The sequence below is a fragment of the Nipponia nippon genome, unplaced genomic scaffold (assembly GCF_047370975.1).
Source record: "Nipponia nippon isolate SJK-2023a ecotype South Korea unplaced genomic scaffold, ASM4737097v1 scaffold_37, whole genome shotgun sequence".
NCBI classification, from domain to species: Eukaryota; Metazoa; Chordata; class Aves; order Pelecaniformes; family Threskiornithidae; genus Nipponia; species Nipponia nippon.
Window position 1 is genome coordinate 2,483,720 of NW_028262355.1, and position 17,431 is coordinate 2,501,150.

The 17,431-nt window shown below is 45.0% G+C and overlaps 1 protein-coding gene across 1 annotated transcript; it reads right to left on the reverse strand.

The window, feature by feature from the left end:
• Positions 1 to 263: 263 nt before the first annotated feature.
• Positions 264 to 15,933, reverse strand: NARS1 (asparaginyl-tRNA synthetase 1). Its single transcript, XM_087772816.1, has 15 exons — positions 15,780 to 15,933; positions 14,775 to 14,857; positions 14,521 to 14,586; positions 14,320 to 14,412; positions 13,789 to 13,878; positions 12,450 to 12,528; positions 11,376 to 11,446; positions 11,005 to 11,091; positions 7,188 to 7,409; positions 6,589 to 6,788; positions 5,994 to 6,129; positions 4,833 to 4,946; positions 3,124 to 3,255; positions 2,384 to 2,515; positions 264 to 1,746 (listed from the first exon to the last, which is right to left on the reverse strand). Exons 1-15 carry the CDS (start codon positions 15,931 to 15,933, stop codon positions 1,615 to 1,617), a joined length of 1,791 nt encoding a protein of 596 aa, XP_087628942.1. The 3' UTR covers positions 264 to 1,614.
• Between the last annotated feature and the right edge of the window lie 1,498 nt (positions 15,934 to 17,431).

Here is a 17,431-nt window from a genome sequence, read left to right on the forward strand (position 1 = left end):
CGAGGTGGTCTGTCCAAATTATAAAAAAACTCATGCCTTTAAGTTAACTAATGGGGATTTAGTCTAAAAAGAAAAAAGCTAGTTCCATTTTTTTTTTTGGAATATGTGTTTACTGCACTTGAAAATTCACTTTTCCTGGGCTTTTGCCCACCCAGATGTTGCCTATGCCAGGACAGGCTACGTTAAGCGACTAAGCTGTAAGGACTAAGCGAAAGGAAAGGAACCGACATCGCGGGTCAAGAACTACTGTCTTGCACGCCAGCTCGTGTTGCCATAATTTATTGGTTGATGATTTAGACCAGTTTATGTATGTAACATGCAAGATGAAGAAAACCAGTCATTTATTACAAAAATATGGATGTCACACAGCTCAACAGTTCCATGAATGGCAAATCCAGACCAAGGCTCAGTGCAGGTACCAAGTGACGCACCTACCGATTTTTTTTTTTCTCTCTAGTAAAAGGACTTGCTTTATTTATGACTAAAAAGCATACAGATGACTCAACACATTAAATATTTAATTAATCCTATTTGATAACTTGATTACAGCCAGAGAATCTGCTCAGATGCAGTAGCGCAAGAGAACACGGAGCCAGCTAGGAAACATGGAACTGCCCTACTATGAAACCATACTTCAGCATGAATTGGGAAAGCCCTGCTTGAACTACAGTTCGTCCAGAGAGGACAGCAAGTCAGGCAGCACACAACGCTGACATCCAATTGTATTTCTAAGTTACCGGTTTCTTTGGGTCCTCAACCAGTCATTTCTGGTTTGAAACAGACGACAGAATCTTAACTGGGAAGGCACCAAACATCCCGGTGCCCCCGAGCTACCCCAGTGCTCTGACAACGCGTCCCCTCCTGCGGTAATTCAGCACAGGCTGGCTGTGCGTGGACCCGCTGTAGCGCTTCATCCGCAGGTATCGGGGAGGAGTAGCCAAGCCTACCGCACCATTGGCCTCACCGCTGCTAACCAATAAATAACCTGGAAATAAAAAAACCCAACCCATATCTCTTGCACTGGAATTTTGTGCTCAATACTACATACCTTGCTACTAAACAAACAGAACTTCCATTAAAAACAGTAGGAGCTAAAAAAGTGCAGCGCTTAATATAATTATTCTCATTTTTGTACTCTGTTGAGCTCTAAGGATGATGTCTCTTCATACCATTCTGAGGTCAGTATTTGGGAATTTAAAGAGCCTGAACTCCTGATTTCTCCAACAAGAAGCCACAAGAGAAAACGGATTAAAATTAAAGCAAATTAAAAAAATAAAAAAATCAAATGCCCAGCATATTTTAAGTCACCAAAATTAAACCCAGAAGCGTATCTCGTTTTTTAAATGACAGCTTATCACGATCTCCATTTTATGTTGATTTGAGAGCATAAACGCACCTAACAATTTTTTTTCTAAGGCTTCTTCCAGTTAATTAGTAGCATTTTCCTTTAAAAAAGGGGTTTGTTTATTTTCCTTTTCACGCCCTAAATTAGTATTTGTATTAGCAACAGCTTGCAATAAGTCTTCTTCTCAGACAGGCTGTAGTACAGCAGTGTGTATCATTCTTTTCCCAGCGTCAGTTGCTCAGTTTTCTAGGACTGCATCGCAAGGATGGCTAAGGTTTGCAGCGCTGGACGAAGCGTGGGTAGAGACAGACATCTCGGATGTGGTGTCTATTCAGAATCCAGGTTAGGAACCGTTCTAATCCCAAACCATATCCACCATGAGGGCACGTACCATATTTTCTCTGTGAAATTAAAATCGGAAAGTAGGTATTAAACATTTTCTTGTTATTTGTATTATAGTTGCAGTAATACCACCAGGAAAAAAAAAAAAAAAAAAACCACGAAAAACCACACACCACCGCAACAAACCCTTCCAAGATTATTTTCTGAATGATGAGGAAAATGGACTATGCTCTTTTCAGGCCAGATATTTATGCTTAGTTGTCCTGAGTTTCCTGAGGCAGCGTAAGGAAAGAGGAAGAGGAAAAAGCAAGGTGAAAAAGAAAGTCTTAACGATTCTTTTTCAACCACCTCCTTTTCCTCCTCCCCTGACACTAGCTAGAGCTTAGCCATTCAAGTCTGTAAAAACCAGCCTCTCTTTATCTAACAAGAAGGGCTTCACAAAGATTGCAGAAGACTTTACGAGAGGAATACGCCCGCACAGACCAGGCTAATGAAGGTGATCTGGTAAGGGCAGCAATTTTAACAGAATGGAAACTGTCACCCATTGCATTTTGCCAATGGTTAAAGGACTATCCACTCTGGGCCACCAAAAATGTGCTTCCAATTTAGCCTGCATCATTTTAAGAGCAGTTTAAAAAAAAAAATAAAATCAAATATCATATCTGACAAGCAGCACACCTAATCTGTTTTACAAACCTGATCGGTGTACCAGTAGTACGGCGTGGGATCAATGCCCTCTCTCTTATAGCCTTCGAGTAGCTCCTCGCTGTCCCAGGTACGCATAGAGCCTCCAACAATTTCGCCAACATTCGGCATCAACACATCAACCTACAAACACACAACATGAGATCAAACTGTTACAATTAAGATGCCTGCAGGAGGGGGAGGAAAAATAGCCCAAACTTAAACCTGTATTTCCGTAACACATTTTACCATGTCATTTTAAATCTCCACAACAGGCAGGCAGGCAATTCCTTCCAGACCCAATTTATAGATGGAATAAACCAACTGACTAGGTGCTCTAACTTAATACCCGATACTCTTGGCCACACTGAACTGCAGAACACAAATGAACCCCGCCCAAACCCCAAACCCAGCGGCATTCCGAGCAACCGCCGCTCTTCCCGGCTGCCAGACAGCAGGTGTTTAGACAAGAGAGTCTCCAAGAAGCCGCAGAAGTAGTGCCATTAGACCAGCACTTACCCGAGGTCAGTGCAGAGCGCGCTCACTATGATCTACCGACATTTTATTAGCACTTCAGAGTTGCGTCACTTATTTCTACAGGATCAACAAGCCACGCCAAGAGACACCCGAAGCAAAACCTGGTAAGAATTCTCCAAGATTTTCCTGGAGAACTTACTCCTTTTATGCTCACTCACGCTGACATTCCCCGCTCTATTCAGAAGCCTGCAGCACCATGTAAAATACCAACTTACAGATTCAGTAAGCCGGGAATCATCATGACAGCGCTGCATATAGAAAGACTTTATCTCTGCAGGAAATCGGCACAACAAGATTGGCTCATTAATGGTGTCTGTCATCAATCTCTCAGGAGCTTCAGGAATATCCTAAGGTTAAAGAAGGCTTTATTATTATTTAAAACCGAAACCACTCCAATACCCTGAGTTCCACATGTATCAGGCATGAAACAAAGACAGTTTCAGACCACACGTATTCACACAGTCATCCTAACTACTTAATTTTTTAAAACAATCTTATCTTAGAAGAAACTATATATCTATAAAAACATGTGTCAGGAGGAAAAAAAAGCCTGTTCAATTAAAATCCAAGGCTTCCCAATGTTTCAGACAGAAAACTGAGGAAAACCTAACCGAAGTGTAGACTTTCCAAACATCCAGTAAACACTGAAGAGCCTCATCTCCTTCCTCCCCAATACTGCTTTCCACAAACCTTAAGACTAAGAAGTTTAAGTGTTTCCTTGTTATGTATATCGGCTATTTTTCAAAAACCTCAACCGATCAGTTACGTAGATGAGGTTATTTGGTTTTTATTGAAGTTTTCTGACTTAAATTTGGTAAACTGTGAAACACCTAGCAGAAGTTTCATTTTGATCAATTCAGCATTTTTATTGTTTAAAAGGAATGACACCACAGGTACACTGACAGACAGGAACATCGCTGATGATGTGATCGTGGCTTGTTAAGCAAACACACTTCGTTTAGTCAAAAAACTCTGTCTATCCCTAAAAGGTTTAATTTGAACCTTTATTTATTCAGCCAATGGTATCGCACTTTTCTTAGATTCTGAGTTATAGTCAGAAGATTAGATTTTTTCTTTAATAGGAGAAACCAGCCACACCTGTTACTTGCTTTAATCCAACTGAACACTGCTACAGCACCGACTGCTGTGGAAGGGGGGCAGAAAGGAGCCGCCTATAGCACACACAGCCAGGGAAGTGCAAGGAACACCGGCCTCGTGCAAGGGCTGCTCACAACGCAAGTGCCAGCCCGCAATGGGGGAGAGGAGGTAAGAATTCTTATTTCCCTCTGGAATCTGAAGTTCAGTGCGGTTTGAAGGCCTCTCCCTCCCTTCATCTCCGATACAGATGGGAAAAACAGAAACAGCAAAAAACCCAACACACCTGATTTTGAGCTGCCAAGGTTCCCTCAGAATATGCTGTGTAGACTTTGAAGTTAAACAATTATATGATCTCCTCCTAAAAATCTCACTTCTCTTAAATCCTTTGATGACTATGGCTACACCACCAAGTCCTCCTGAGCTCCTTCAAATAATTTTGTCTTCCATGTTGGAGAAGAGCCAGACAGGGAACAGATGGACAGATGACACCATAGATTTCGATTCCCATGTTCAAAGACATGATGTGAAAACCCAGCCCACGCTTGGATTCCCCAGTACGACATCACTACACCTCCCAGCACAGTTCAGACAAAAACCCAGGCCCCACTGAAGCTTATAGCAAAACTCCCTTTAACTTAAATGGGACTAGAATTTCACTCCTTATTCCTATCATTCCAAACAAGACACAACAGATTCACACAGCAACAGTAAGCCCAATAGCATCACGGTCCAAACACACCGTTCTTCAAGGGACTTACACACCCTTAGTGCAGGGTCACGGGATTTTATGTGGTTTTAATTCCTAAAGAGCCTCAGAAAGACTTACTTCCCCAAACTCGTAGTAAGTACCATCTTCCTTCTTCACATCATGTTCCTTTAACCACTCAATGGCTTCGGTATAATTCATTCGTCGGAAAGGACGTTTAGGGGGCTTGAAGCCCTGTAAATGAATAGACAAAGACAGTTGTAAAAGTACCATTTTTCAAGAAGAATACTTTTCTAGCTGATCAGCAAGTCCACTTCCAGACTTGAAGCATACACATTACTCTTTCCAGCTCACGCATCAACAGAGTGCTACTTATAAAAAAAATTAAAAAAATCAAGCTCGGCACTGAAAAGCTAGAACCAAACGCAACCATCTTCCAAGCCCAGTAAAGCTCCCAGAAGAGATGCTGAAAAAGATGGCAGGAGAGAGGAAGTATTTTCAAAGCTGTTTCCTTTTCTGTATGAATTCATTGCACAGGGAGGTGTTTCAAACTGAGCCATTAGCAGAGGTTCCATGTACAAGGCCACAAAAGAACGTTTTTGCTTCCCCGTGCACAGAACAGCTTCAGAACCCGCCTTTGTGAGGTGGGTTGTGCTTCCGCTATTTCCTACCTCCTGCCCCCTGTCTCAGCCCAAATTTAAAACTGAACCTCCCAGTGTTTATCAGGGAAACAGGTCAAAACAACAGGGATGACTGAGTTTGTATGCGCTCCAAGAGAAAAGCGAGTGATGGAGATGAAGTTAGCAGTCTCCTAAAGCCATCTTCTTTGCAAAGGCAACAGAAGACAAAGGGTCTCTAAAAAATGAAAATGGCTTTACAGAGCTCCCCGTTCCAGGGTAGAAAGCAAAACACCAGTTGTTTCATTGCGCCCTTGTGCTCAATCTGCAAGTACCAGCCGATCAATATTACGAGCTCTGGGATAGAGGATTTTATTCCACTGGTACAGTACACATCGCAATAAATCCCAGCACATTGCTGGCTCCTGGAACTTGCTAGCAGGGAACTTCTTGCCCCACCGCCCCCTGCTTCTGGAAGAGTCATTACCAGCCTTGCAGCATTTTCATTCTTTTGATGTTATTTATTATTTTTCTTATTATTAATAATAGTAAGCAAGCAGAGCTCACTGCCACGCCCTGCCTTCCCCAGACAAATACGCTGATCAGGAAAGGCTAAAACTCGTATTTTCTTGGCTATTCATGACTGTTCCACATTGCTACCTACCGGGTTTAGGTCATACAGTAAGCTTGACGCAGGTGATTTCAAGACTCTGTCTACTACATCACAAACCAAGCTCTCCAGACGGTCCAATAAATCCTCAAAACTTATAAAAGGACATTCGGCTTCAATGTGAGTGTACCTGAAACACAAAGTCACGCCATTACAAAACCACACACAAGCAACAAATCTTCAGCTATGAAAAAAATTCTCATGAGGAAGACACACCCACAACCCAAGAACACACCCTTTTGGCCCCTTTTTCATTTCTCCCGCTTCTACACTGTAAAGGAAATAAAGCCATAAAAAAAAAAATAAGGAAGACAACAGAATGAACTGTACTTTCTGAACAGGCAAAGCTTCCTAAAAACCTAACAGCTCTGTTTCACCCAGATCTTCCTTCACTAAACGTCAACGTATTATGACCAGCTGGACACTCACCAAGACAAGGTGTTACCCCCAAATATACTTTTGATCAGTCTTTCCGCATTAGTATTATGCTGTCTGCTCATTGTACGTTACGTCATCCAACTGCCTGCTACTCCCCTGCTTTATAAATTCACTTATACATAACTAACAAAGACATATACTCTCTCCATACTCTGCCAAGTGTCTGCGGGTCCTGGATTGCTCAGCTCTGTATGACTGAGCAACACAGAAAACATCTCCTAACGCTGGAATGCAGGTCTCCAGATAGAGCTGGGACGATTGTGTTAAGTATGCCTCTTCACCAAAATAATCCAGTTTGAATAGGGTTGAGCCTCCTTCCACCTGCGTCTGGACTAAAGTTGGTGGTGTGACCTGTTAAAGAACAAGACTGTCATTACTTGAGTGAAGAATTAAGGGCAGCGATGACAACACGTAAGAGCAGTGATGTAAGGCGCACTCTTCTAGAACACCACCTGCCAAGCTTTTGTATGCATGCAGACAAGTACTTTGGTCAGATATCCTTCAGCACCCTAAAAAGAGGTACGCAGGCTGTTTGTGAATCACCCTGTAATGCTTACACGGCTCAGAAGTGGCTACACACCTTTGAGATTAAGTCTATGAAAGCAATCAAATAATAGTTTCCTAATAACCAGCTTTTCTTTTCCCCCTTTCAGGTCAATTAGAAAGTCTACACAGTTTTTCCAGGAAAAAGATAGCCTTGACGCCAGGACACTAATGTAGTCATTTGCTGACAAAGGAAAATATACTTACTTCATAATATCCATTGGCAAAGAAATGATCCCTGAAGGCCTGTACCACCATGGAGCGCACCTTGAAGATTTTGGACATATTCTCGCCTCGAATCATCATATGCCTGTTGTTAAGTTGCACATCCACCTCCGAATCCTCATTGAGTAGATTGTCAGCCCCTCCTGCTGGGGCCAGACCAATAAGCTCCCAGTAATCACAGTTCAGCTCGTGGCCTCCTGGAGCCTGCCAGTTTGAAGAGAAACAAAAATCTCAGAAGTCCACTTTTTGCCCCTTGGATGTCGCCATCTGGCATCGCGGCAGAGACGTTAATCCAGTTTAAACAAAAGATGCTAAAATCCTAATTTCAGTATTTTCAAAGTGACTGCTTTGTAACTGAGTCATACCATGCCTGGAAGAGCCATTTGTCATGGGCCACCATGAGTCTCTCAGACTTAACGTGAATGGGATTGAGTACTACAGGCAGATAATTAGAAGCTTCCGTATACATTCAGTTTAAGTACAAGATATCACAGGCAGCTGGGTTTATTCAGCTGGAAGAACAGAAAGCTAAGCAGGGGGAAACTATTTAATGGGCGGTTACAGAGAAGATGGAGCCAGACTCTCTTGGATGTGTCCAGCAAAAGGACAAATGTCTCAAGTTGCAGCAAGGGAGATTTCATTTGGCTATAAAGAAAAAGACTCTTCACAGGGTGGTGAAATGCTAGAGCGCAGACCAAGCCAGACTGCAGTCTCCATCCTTGGAGACGTTCAGAAACACATCTGGACAAGACCCTTGGCAGCCCGACCTCACGTTAGATCTTCAAGAAAAGGGTGGACCAGGTAACCTTCAGAGGTTCCTCCCAATCAAAACCATTCTGTGGTAACTTACACTGTGTGCTAGTTTTGGCTGGGATAGAGTTGATTTTCTTCACAGTAGTTCATATGGTGCTACAGCACAACACGCTGGCACTAAGAACCTTCCCGTATGCCTTCAGAACACTACACACACACACAGAGTGAAGAGTCCTCCCATCTATTAGAAGAAAATGCAGACCCAGGACTGCAGTACGACATTCAGGGTAGTTTGTGCTATTTGACCCACATTCTCCTACTGGATGGCAAACTTCAAAAAAGTTGAAAGAAGCGGCTTAGATCACGACAGAGGAAGAGCGAGTTCCCTATGGGTACTTCTGAGTTTGTCTGTCGGAGACACCTGAGCAAGCTTTCTGCACTAGGTAGCATCTCGCCACAACGAGAAAACAGCAAGTTTCATGCTGGCGCTTCTCCCCTGTCCCGTTGGCTGCCACACGGCAAGCAGAGGTCCCCGCGCCAGGGCTCAGCCCCGTCCGGCTGCCCGGGCCGCAGAACGGACCTCTTCATTGCTGGTCTCACCAGCTCCCCCGTGTGGGTCACAGTAGGCTTCTGTCCCCTAAAAGAGGGCTTTTTTCATTCACAGCATTTTCAGGGTATAAACGCAGATTTACAAATCTGGTGGTCTGTTGGTTTTTTTTCCCCCCACTAAAACCATTGTATCGTTGCGATGAGACATGAAAACATGACGTGTTTTCAATGTCCAAAACATTATGAGCAGTAACATACTACGAGTTACTTATGATTACCAAACTGCATAAAGCTGTTTAAAAAAAGCGATCCCTGTTTGGCTGCATTTATTTTTAGAAGTCCCAGTAGCGTAAGCTGCGAAGGAAAGGAAATCTTGTTCCGACTGGCAAACACAACAGGGAGTGGATTCACATTTAACTGAGCTCGGCTCTCTAATCTCAGGTTGACCTCTTGGGGACAGGACCCCAGTGGCAGGGCCAACTAGAACAATTAAGCCTATCCAAATTTCATTTGCAAAACATGCCAGTAATGGCCAACAGTACACAGCTTACAAGAATATTGAATTATCTACAAAGCACCACAAAAGGTTAACACTTTGACCTTATTTTACACACTACAGGCAGCCACAGTGAGGGACTACTTTGCTCAAATATCGTCTAATACATCTTGGAAACACTGTCTGAAGCAATATAACACTCCAAACTGTAATTTTTTTTTTTCCCCCCAGACTTTTTTCTTCTGTTACCTTACTACAGTTAGTACATTTACTCAAGAGACCAGACAGGAGAATATAGATTGCCAATCCACACAAAAGAACAACTGTCACTGCAAGAGTGGATGACAATTTTGAATACATATCTAAAGGAAGAGGTAAGCTTACAGACTAGCAAGATTAAACACACATCTGTCCTTTAAATCTCAACATTACTGTTTTGCTTTCTCCTTCAGAAAAAGAGAGACATTTACTATAAGCAGCTATCAAGAGCTCACGTCTTAAAAGGATGACTTAAGATTTAAAAGAACAGATGTGGCCTGAGCTTGCTTGCTTATTCTGCATCACAAGTTAAGTTTTGCAACAGAGACACAACTGACTTTTGTCTCTCAGTCATCTCTTAATAACTAAGACACAAGTCTTACAATAATTTTCAATAAATATCCTGATATAGGCCTGCATGTCCTGATGAGAGGCACTGTCACAGATAATGCCTCCTAAAAGCTTCTCTCCTGCCTTCAGTTTGAATCCTTGTTATGGGCCATCCTTCACGCACAGCTGCTTAGCATGGCTTTAGCCCTGACTCCAGATTCAAACAATTTTCCAAACAGTAACAGTTTGTAGATCTAGACTGGAATGAGAGAGGCACAAGGCATAAGCAGCATCATATTTTGAGACCTAAAAATCACACCTGCCCAGTCCTTTATCTGAGACCACCATTATAAACCAAGTTTTACCAAAGAAGTTACAGTGAACTGCCTAGTTCATACACCTGCCAAGTGTTGGAGGACAACTACAAGATGGCGAAGAGCCTACAAACCCATCCCAGTAGAAGAACAGAGCTAACTCCAAATTCTTAGCCTCACAAAATCAAAACTGAATAAACCTCTTGTTAAGGAAAATAAAGCCATGTCGTTTATTTAACATAATTGTCCACTACTATATTCTAGGAAGTATCTATGGGACCTATCAGTGGAAAATTGCTTCAGAGAAAAGCAGAACAGTCACGTAGTTCACCTGTCACACACTGAACTGTGGGTGACAGCAGCGGCTTTGGGAGCTTTGTTCTTTTCTCTAAACCAAATTCCCACCAAAATCATCTAATAATTATTTCCACCTCTGCTTCTCCTTCCATCAGGAAAATAATAAACTGCTGTGCTGACTTTGGCTGGGATAGAGTTAGTTTTCTTCATAGTAGCTAGCGTGCGGCTATGTTTTGGATTTGTGCTGGAAAGTGTTGATAATTCAGGGATGTTTTCCTTACTGCTGAGCAGCGCTTCCACAGAGTCAAGGTCTTTTTTGCTCCTCCTCACCCCACCAGCGAGCAGGCTGGGGGGCACAAGGAGTTCTGAGGGGACACAGCTAGGACAGCTGACCCCAGCTGACCCGAGGGCTATCCCACACCATATGACGTCATGCTCAGCATGTAAAGCTGAGGGAAGAAGGAAGGGGGGGACATTCGGAGTGATGGCATTTGTCTTCCCAAGTAACGGTTACACGTGATGGAGCCCTGCTTTACTGGGGATGGCTGAGCACCTGCCCGCCCATGGGAAGGAGTGAATGAATTCCTTGTTTTGTTTTGCTTGAGCACGCAGCTTTTGCTTGAACTGTCATTGAACTGTCTTTATCTCAGCTCACGAGTTTTCTCACTCGTATTGTTCCCACTCTCTCCCCCATCCCACCCAGGGGGAGTGGGCAAGCGGCTGGGTGGGGCTTAGTTGCCAGCTGGGGTTAAACCATGGCAACTGTTCAAGAGGAGGAGAACCCAAACACCAACTCCCGTACCTGCTTGCCTTCAGGAACAAGGTTCAGCACACCATACACTGCAACGCTGCTCTCCGTAGAGAGAATTAGCCCGTTGTAACACTGACACTGCAGAGAGAAAGAGAGACAATGGCACAGTTAAGGCAATTTTTTTTGTTGTTTTCCTACGCCATCTATTGGAGTCACAGACAAGATTAACTCATAGTCACTTCTAAATAGTTCTCACATTGACCAAAAAAGCCCTCTAGTGGTAGGAGATACAATTTAACAATAATACAACTTAATCGGTAGGTTTAGGAGAACTTCCAATTGTCTATATAAAAGAAAGACGGATGAGGTATGAACACTTCACTTATTTAATGACAAAACAGAATTAAATCATCACAACTCACCAGTTCATCTGAAAGGACACACTGAAGAAAACCTGTGCCATCTCTCAAAACAATGAACATCAAATTTTTTCCTAGTTAAAAAGGAAAGAGAGAGCCTCAGCTTCATTCACCAATCCATTTGAACAGACCCACTCCCAAGACATATTAATAACTGATGTGCAGATTATTACAGAAGGACTGTGATCACATTTTTCCATTTTAAAAAACCAAAGGTGCTCCAGGTAAGCACTGAATCATTAGCACAGTCATAGAAGCCTTTCACAGAGCTGTACTTTGTCAAACAAGTTAAAATAAGTTTCAACAGACATCAAGAGCAAAGCGTGCTCCAACCTCAACAGGGTGGGGATTGCACCGCCACTCCATGACTTCAAATGTCCCGCTGGAACCTGAGCGACCACAAGTCTGTCTGCAGAAACGCTGAACGCACAGGCCCAGGGTACACCTAACACGGGCAAAGTGATGGCACCCTGGTCACCTGCCTCTCCACAAAAGCATCCAATCACAAAAATAATTTGCTAGGAACTGCTCATGATATCCAGATCCACAACCACTTAGTCAAGTTCTTCTGTGATAATTTGAACAAATACCTGTGGAGTCAGAACCACCTCTGCCGTGCACTTCCATGCCCCGACCGATGCCACCTTGCTAACTAGACTACCAATCGTTTTGACAGCAAGTATTACTTGCTAAACTTACTTTAAAAGAAGTTAATGCTACTTCATAGAATTTTAAAATTCCAGTTTGCTGATTTCACTGTGAGCAGATGCTAGTTAACTCCTCAGTCTGCAGGATTAGTTTAAAACACAAAATACGTCTTTTTAAGAAATTCTGGACTGGCCTCCAAACTGAAAATCCTACAAGATTTCAACTAAGAAATGTCTATATGTTCATAGATCATACAGAATTTTCAGTGTTGTAGTAACTACTGTGATAAACCAAAGAGGACACCGAACTGATCGTTTAAAAATATAAGAATAGGTGCTGATTCATCCTAAGTGTCCAAATTTTGAAGGCTACTGAATTTCTTCCATCTCTCTGCACAGGTTCAATAACTTCTAAATGCTTGTGGTTTACCTTGCCTCCGTAATCTGTGAATCCAGCCAAAAACCTTCACTCTTTGGCCTCTGTAAGCCTCCAGAGCATCAATCTTTACCTGTAGAGCCATCAAATAGAGAAATGATTCACCCTTTAGACAGCATTTTCCACATAATTACTTAGAATACAAGCGTATATGGCATCTCCCTCCCCCAAACGGCTCCTCCCAGCAGCACCTGAAGCGAAGTTCCATCCAGGGTATAGGCACAGCTGTCAATACTGAACAGCTGTTTAGTAAGGACAGAGTATTTTAGCCAGGACAGGCAGTACGTTTGGACAGCGCTTCCAGACTTCACACTGAGTCCTTTCTATTTAGCAGGCTTACTTTACCATGTAGAAACTAAGGACTGTGACAGCTTTTAAAGAAGCTCATTTTGCATTTGACCAAAAGGAGAAGTAAAAACACGTAACAGCTCACACCTTAAGACTAGAGTACTTGGGTCCTACTGGAAATCCAAGGTGCATTAAACCACCAAAAGACTTGGAAAGGATGCCATTTTCTGGCACTCCGAATGCACTCTGAATTAATTTCTAGAGGCATTCAACAGATGAGTTCAGTTAGCAAGCAAAGCAGCAGAGGACCTGGATCCGACATAGGTCCATCTAGACTCGTAGCTGAGGTACTGACACTGCTATAGCCAGAACAGTTAGCCCAGCAGGCACCTTCAAAACGGATCAGCGTCAGGCAGCCAAGGACTGCTACAGTGCACCGGTGTAGAAGAGACTGTGATTTCAGCACGGTTGGGCCCGGCTGCTCCTTTCCCAAAGAGCAGCCACCAGAGTGCAGGGCTCCAATCAAAACCATCTTCTGCACAGGTACCTAGAAACCCCTTCTGCACAGGGGGTATACAAAAACCCATCACGGAGCAGCATATGCAATGTCTGCTTACTAAGCTAAGGACCGCACCAAATCACCAAATCCAGCAGGACTCTACAAACAGCCAAATAAGAACTCAATAACTTAAATTGCATCCTCTAACCAGCACTGTTTCTTCACTCTCCACCACTACAATAATCAAACAGAGCAAAACTAATGAACTTGTTCAAACAGAAATATGGTCTCTACCAGCAGACACACACAGACACAGAGAAGTCTGGTATGTGAACTAAGAAAGTTCAGATACCCATCAAGTGCATGAGAAAGACCAAAGTCTATATACTAGAGGACACCGATAACCAGAAAAACAAAGTTACAGTTATGGACAGCAAAACAACCTTCAACAGCTGCCAGAGCCACAAAGCAGAGACAGACTCAATCTTTGTGCAGACAAGACGCTATAACACAGGCCACGTATCAAGCGCACTGGATCTTACTCACACATTTTGGCTCTGGAAGACTAGGATCGTTCTTGATAACAATCTTCTTAGCCTCCTCCAGGTTCTTCTCTCTCCTCAAGAGATCTTCTGCCTGGTTTAAAAAAAAAAATATATATTAAGTAGCTATAACCAGGCTTTGTAAGATTGCCACTCTTTACAATTACTGGAGACAATAATCTGCACTTACAGACACAGAAGTCATAAAAAGCCTTGCTGTTACCCTGCTGAGGCCTAAGCCTGCCCTAATTCAAGACCAGGATGAGAAACAATGCACAGATGCATTTCACGTTTTTTTTCCAGAAAATCTAAAAGCAATAGATTGCGGTTACTCAAACCTCACCCAGTTTCAGCCATGTGCTTATCCTAATCTAAAGAAAGGCAAGTTGTAAATAACGTATGTGTAAAACGGTGACACAGATGAAGAATAAACTGAAGCTTTTTTGGAGGGGTGGGAATGACAACAATGCTGTTTAATCTTTTTGGAAAAGAAAGGTGGTATGCTTCCTGCAACTTGGCATCATCTGCAACCTACCTCCTTCTTCTCCTTAGCTTCATTCTTCATTTGTTCCCTGTGCCACAGCTTTTTGACGTTTTTCATCTGCGACTTTGAAATAATGGCCCATCTCTAAATCAATCCAAGGAGAGAGCAGAAGATAAAAAGATTACTTCTGTGTCCCTTTACACAATGGAGCATTAAAATAATTTCTCCTAGGAAGCTCTAATGCTACAGCACCTCGTTTTCTTTTTGCGAATCCACGTAAATAGTAGGAAACGGTTCCTTTCCTGCTGTCATCAAAGCCTAAAAGGGGGAGAAAACAACAGAATCAGTGGCACTGCAAGTGCGCTAAAGCCATCCTTAAAGAGACTGAGCAGACATCCTACTTCTGATCCTTCTGGTCAGAGCTGCAAAAACCAGCACAAGATTTACATCTAGAAATACAAGGCTAAAGCTCTTCAAAACAAACAGCAGGTGTTTTCCAGAGTTACCTTTAAAACAGTCTTGAATGGCTTCTTTTGCGTCCCATCACCAGTGGAATCATTGCCCTCTCGTTCAGAAACATACAGCTCTTCTGCAACACATGACAAATACAGGCAATTACTCAAAATAAGCAAAATTATCAGCTAGGGAAATGTTCAGGAAGAAACTGGACGCACACAAGGATATAAAGACTTCATGGTTATCAGCAGCGACAAACCTTCAAAAACAACCAGCTGGTCAGATAGGGTAACAATTACTTAATGTTTTCCATTCTAAAACCAATCCATGCAGTAAACGCGTTACGCTAAAGTCCATCGTGGACTCCCAAGATACTGAATTCTTGACAGTCACTGGCCGCACAGCAGGAACCAGACAGAAAGCAGCCTTTTACAAAAATAACTTCTTCTAGGCATGCAGGGAGACATTAAGCTGAGAGACGTCAGAGTTCAGGTCAACATGTAGCTGACTCGTAGCCAAGAAACGACTCGGAAGTTAAAAGCCCAGCAAACCCTTCCTCCCTGCGCCAGCGCCCGGACAGCAGCCGAGGCCCGGGCACAGGACCCCTGCAGGCACCGCTGCCCAGGCACCCCGCTCCGCTGACGGACTGCCGAACCCCTCCGCGCCCGTGGGTGCCTTTCGCTCCAGCGTCCGGGCGAAGCCCGCGTCCGACCGCAGGGCCGCCGCAGACCCCGCCTCCCCACCGGCGCTGCCGCGCTGCGCCAGGCCGCCCCTCCCGCCACGCCGACCCCCGCCAGGGCACCCCGCCAGCCCGCCGCTCGCTCCCGACGCTTCCTCCCCACCCCACAGCCGGCGCCCCGGGACGCCCACGCCCCCTCGGCCGGCAGCCGCCCGCCGCTGCCGCCATCTTCCGCCTGTGGCGAGGGGCGCGGGCCGGGGCCGGGCCGGGCCGACCCAACCGCATCGCGCCGCGCCGGGCCGGGCCGGGCCGCGCAGCCCCGCCGGGGCACGGCCGAGTCGCGGCGCCGCAGAGGCCGCCCGCCGCCGGGCCTCACCCAGGACGAGGGCCGCCGTCCTGCCCAGCACCTCTCCCGCCATGGCCGCGGCCCGCACCGCCGGAAGTGCCGTCACCGCGCTCCCACCGCCCTGAGCCAACCCGCCGCCGCCTTGCATCAGCCGCACGGCCCCGCCCCAGCCCTCGCGGAGCATCCGGTGGCGTCAAGGGACCCCGCCCCCCGCGCCTGCCCACGCGGGCGCTGGCGGACGTGACGGAGCGCGCATAGGACGCAGTGCTTGCGCAATGCGGGCGCGCTACCTCCGTCACGTCCGCGGAGGGGGGGGGCGCGGGCGCGGGGCGGCGCCCTGCCCTGGCCGCCGCGCACCGGCGCCGTCCCGGGGCTCCCCGGGAGCGCCCTCCCCCCGGGGCGGGGGCGGCGGAAGCGTCCGAGCGCTGACTGACGGCAGCTCGAGGGGCGCTTAACCCCATCGTCTGTTCTTCCACGGCATCCGCGTTCAGGTGCCGGTCTCCAGTAACGGGCCTGCCCCCAGCAGCGGGGGGGACGGCCGGGGGAGGCCCGCCCGGCCGCGAGCCGTACGCGATCAGAGCCCTATTCGGCAGTGGAGAGATTCCAAGCAAAGCTGTTCGGAGGCATAGCGGCTGTTACCTAGGCACTCAGAATCTCCCTTTCGGCCTCTCCCAGTTTGAGACTTCGGAAAGCCTGGTTCAAAATTACGCTGGTCTGCGTAGTTCCGTATTGGATGCCCTGTCTTTTTGTCCAAGAAACGAAACTACGTTGCTAAAGCACTCTCTTAACACAACCGAGTCAAGTCTGCCGTTGCCTCCCTTGGCAGTGGCAGCAGGAACGTTTTCTCATGAGGGGAAGAACACTTCAGCAGGCTCAAGGCCTGCCAGCTTTCAACCTCCCTTCTCATCTACTTAACTTTTTGGTCACCCTTCAAACAATCAAGCCTCAGCTAAAGCAGCTTTGCTTTTCATGACCAGTCAAAGCCAAACAATCATCATCTATGACAAATGTTTGTCTTTAGTAAGGCTCGTTAGAAATAAAAGAAATATACCCACCTCAATTTACATATTTAATATTTCAATATTACACCCTGCTTTAGAGTCCAACACGTGGCAGGGGTTGGTTTTTTTTTTTTTTCTTAAAAAGAAGTCTCAAGGAGAGATTAGTTATCTCTATTTCCTACTTAAACTCCTCTCACACTTCTATTCTTGCCCATATACTTATTAGAAGAGAAGCTGTAAACTTTAGGATATTTATTTGCATTCAATTTTTGAAATGTACAGTCCATTAAACAAGAGCCGTATATCATGATTTTTACTATAAAACCGTTTCAGTAATCAACCTTAGTCCAGGAGCTGGAAGTAGATAAAAGTGGAACATTCATGCATCTCAACTTGAAGAGTAAAAGTATGTGCAAATGTAGAGACTCTCCTACAAACACTTTGTACATGGGAAGAACTGACTCACTAGCAACTGAAATATGTTCCACCTACAAGCGACTGTTTTCTAGTTACCCATTATCGACTGCTGTATCTAAAAGTGAAATGACCAAACTTTTGCCAGCTCAAAGGGCAGCTTGCCAGAGATCGGATATATCTGTCCATAAACACACTGTATGAGTAGACACAAACATACTCTACAGTTGGAAAGAGAGACAGGCAGAGGAACAGAAGAGCAAGCGA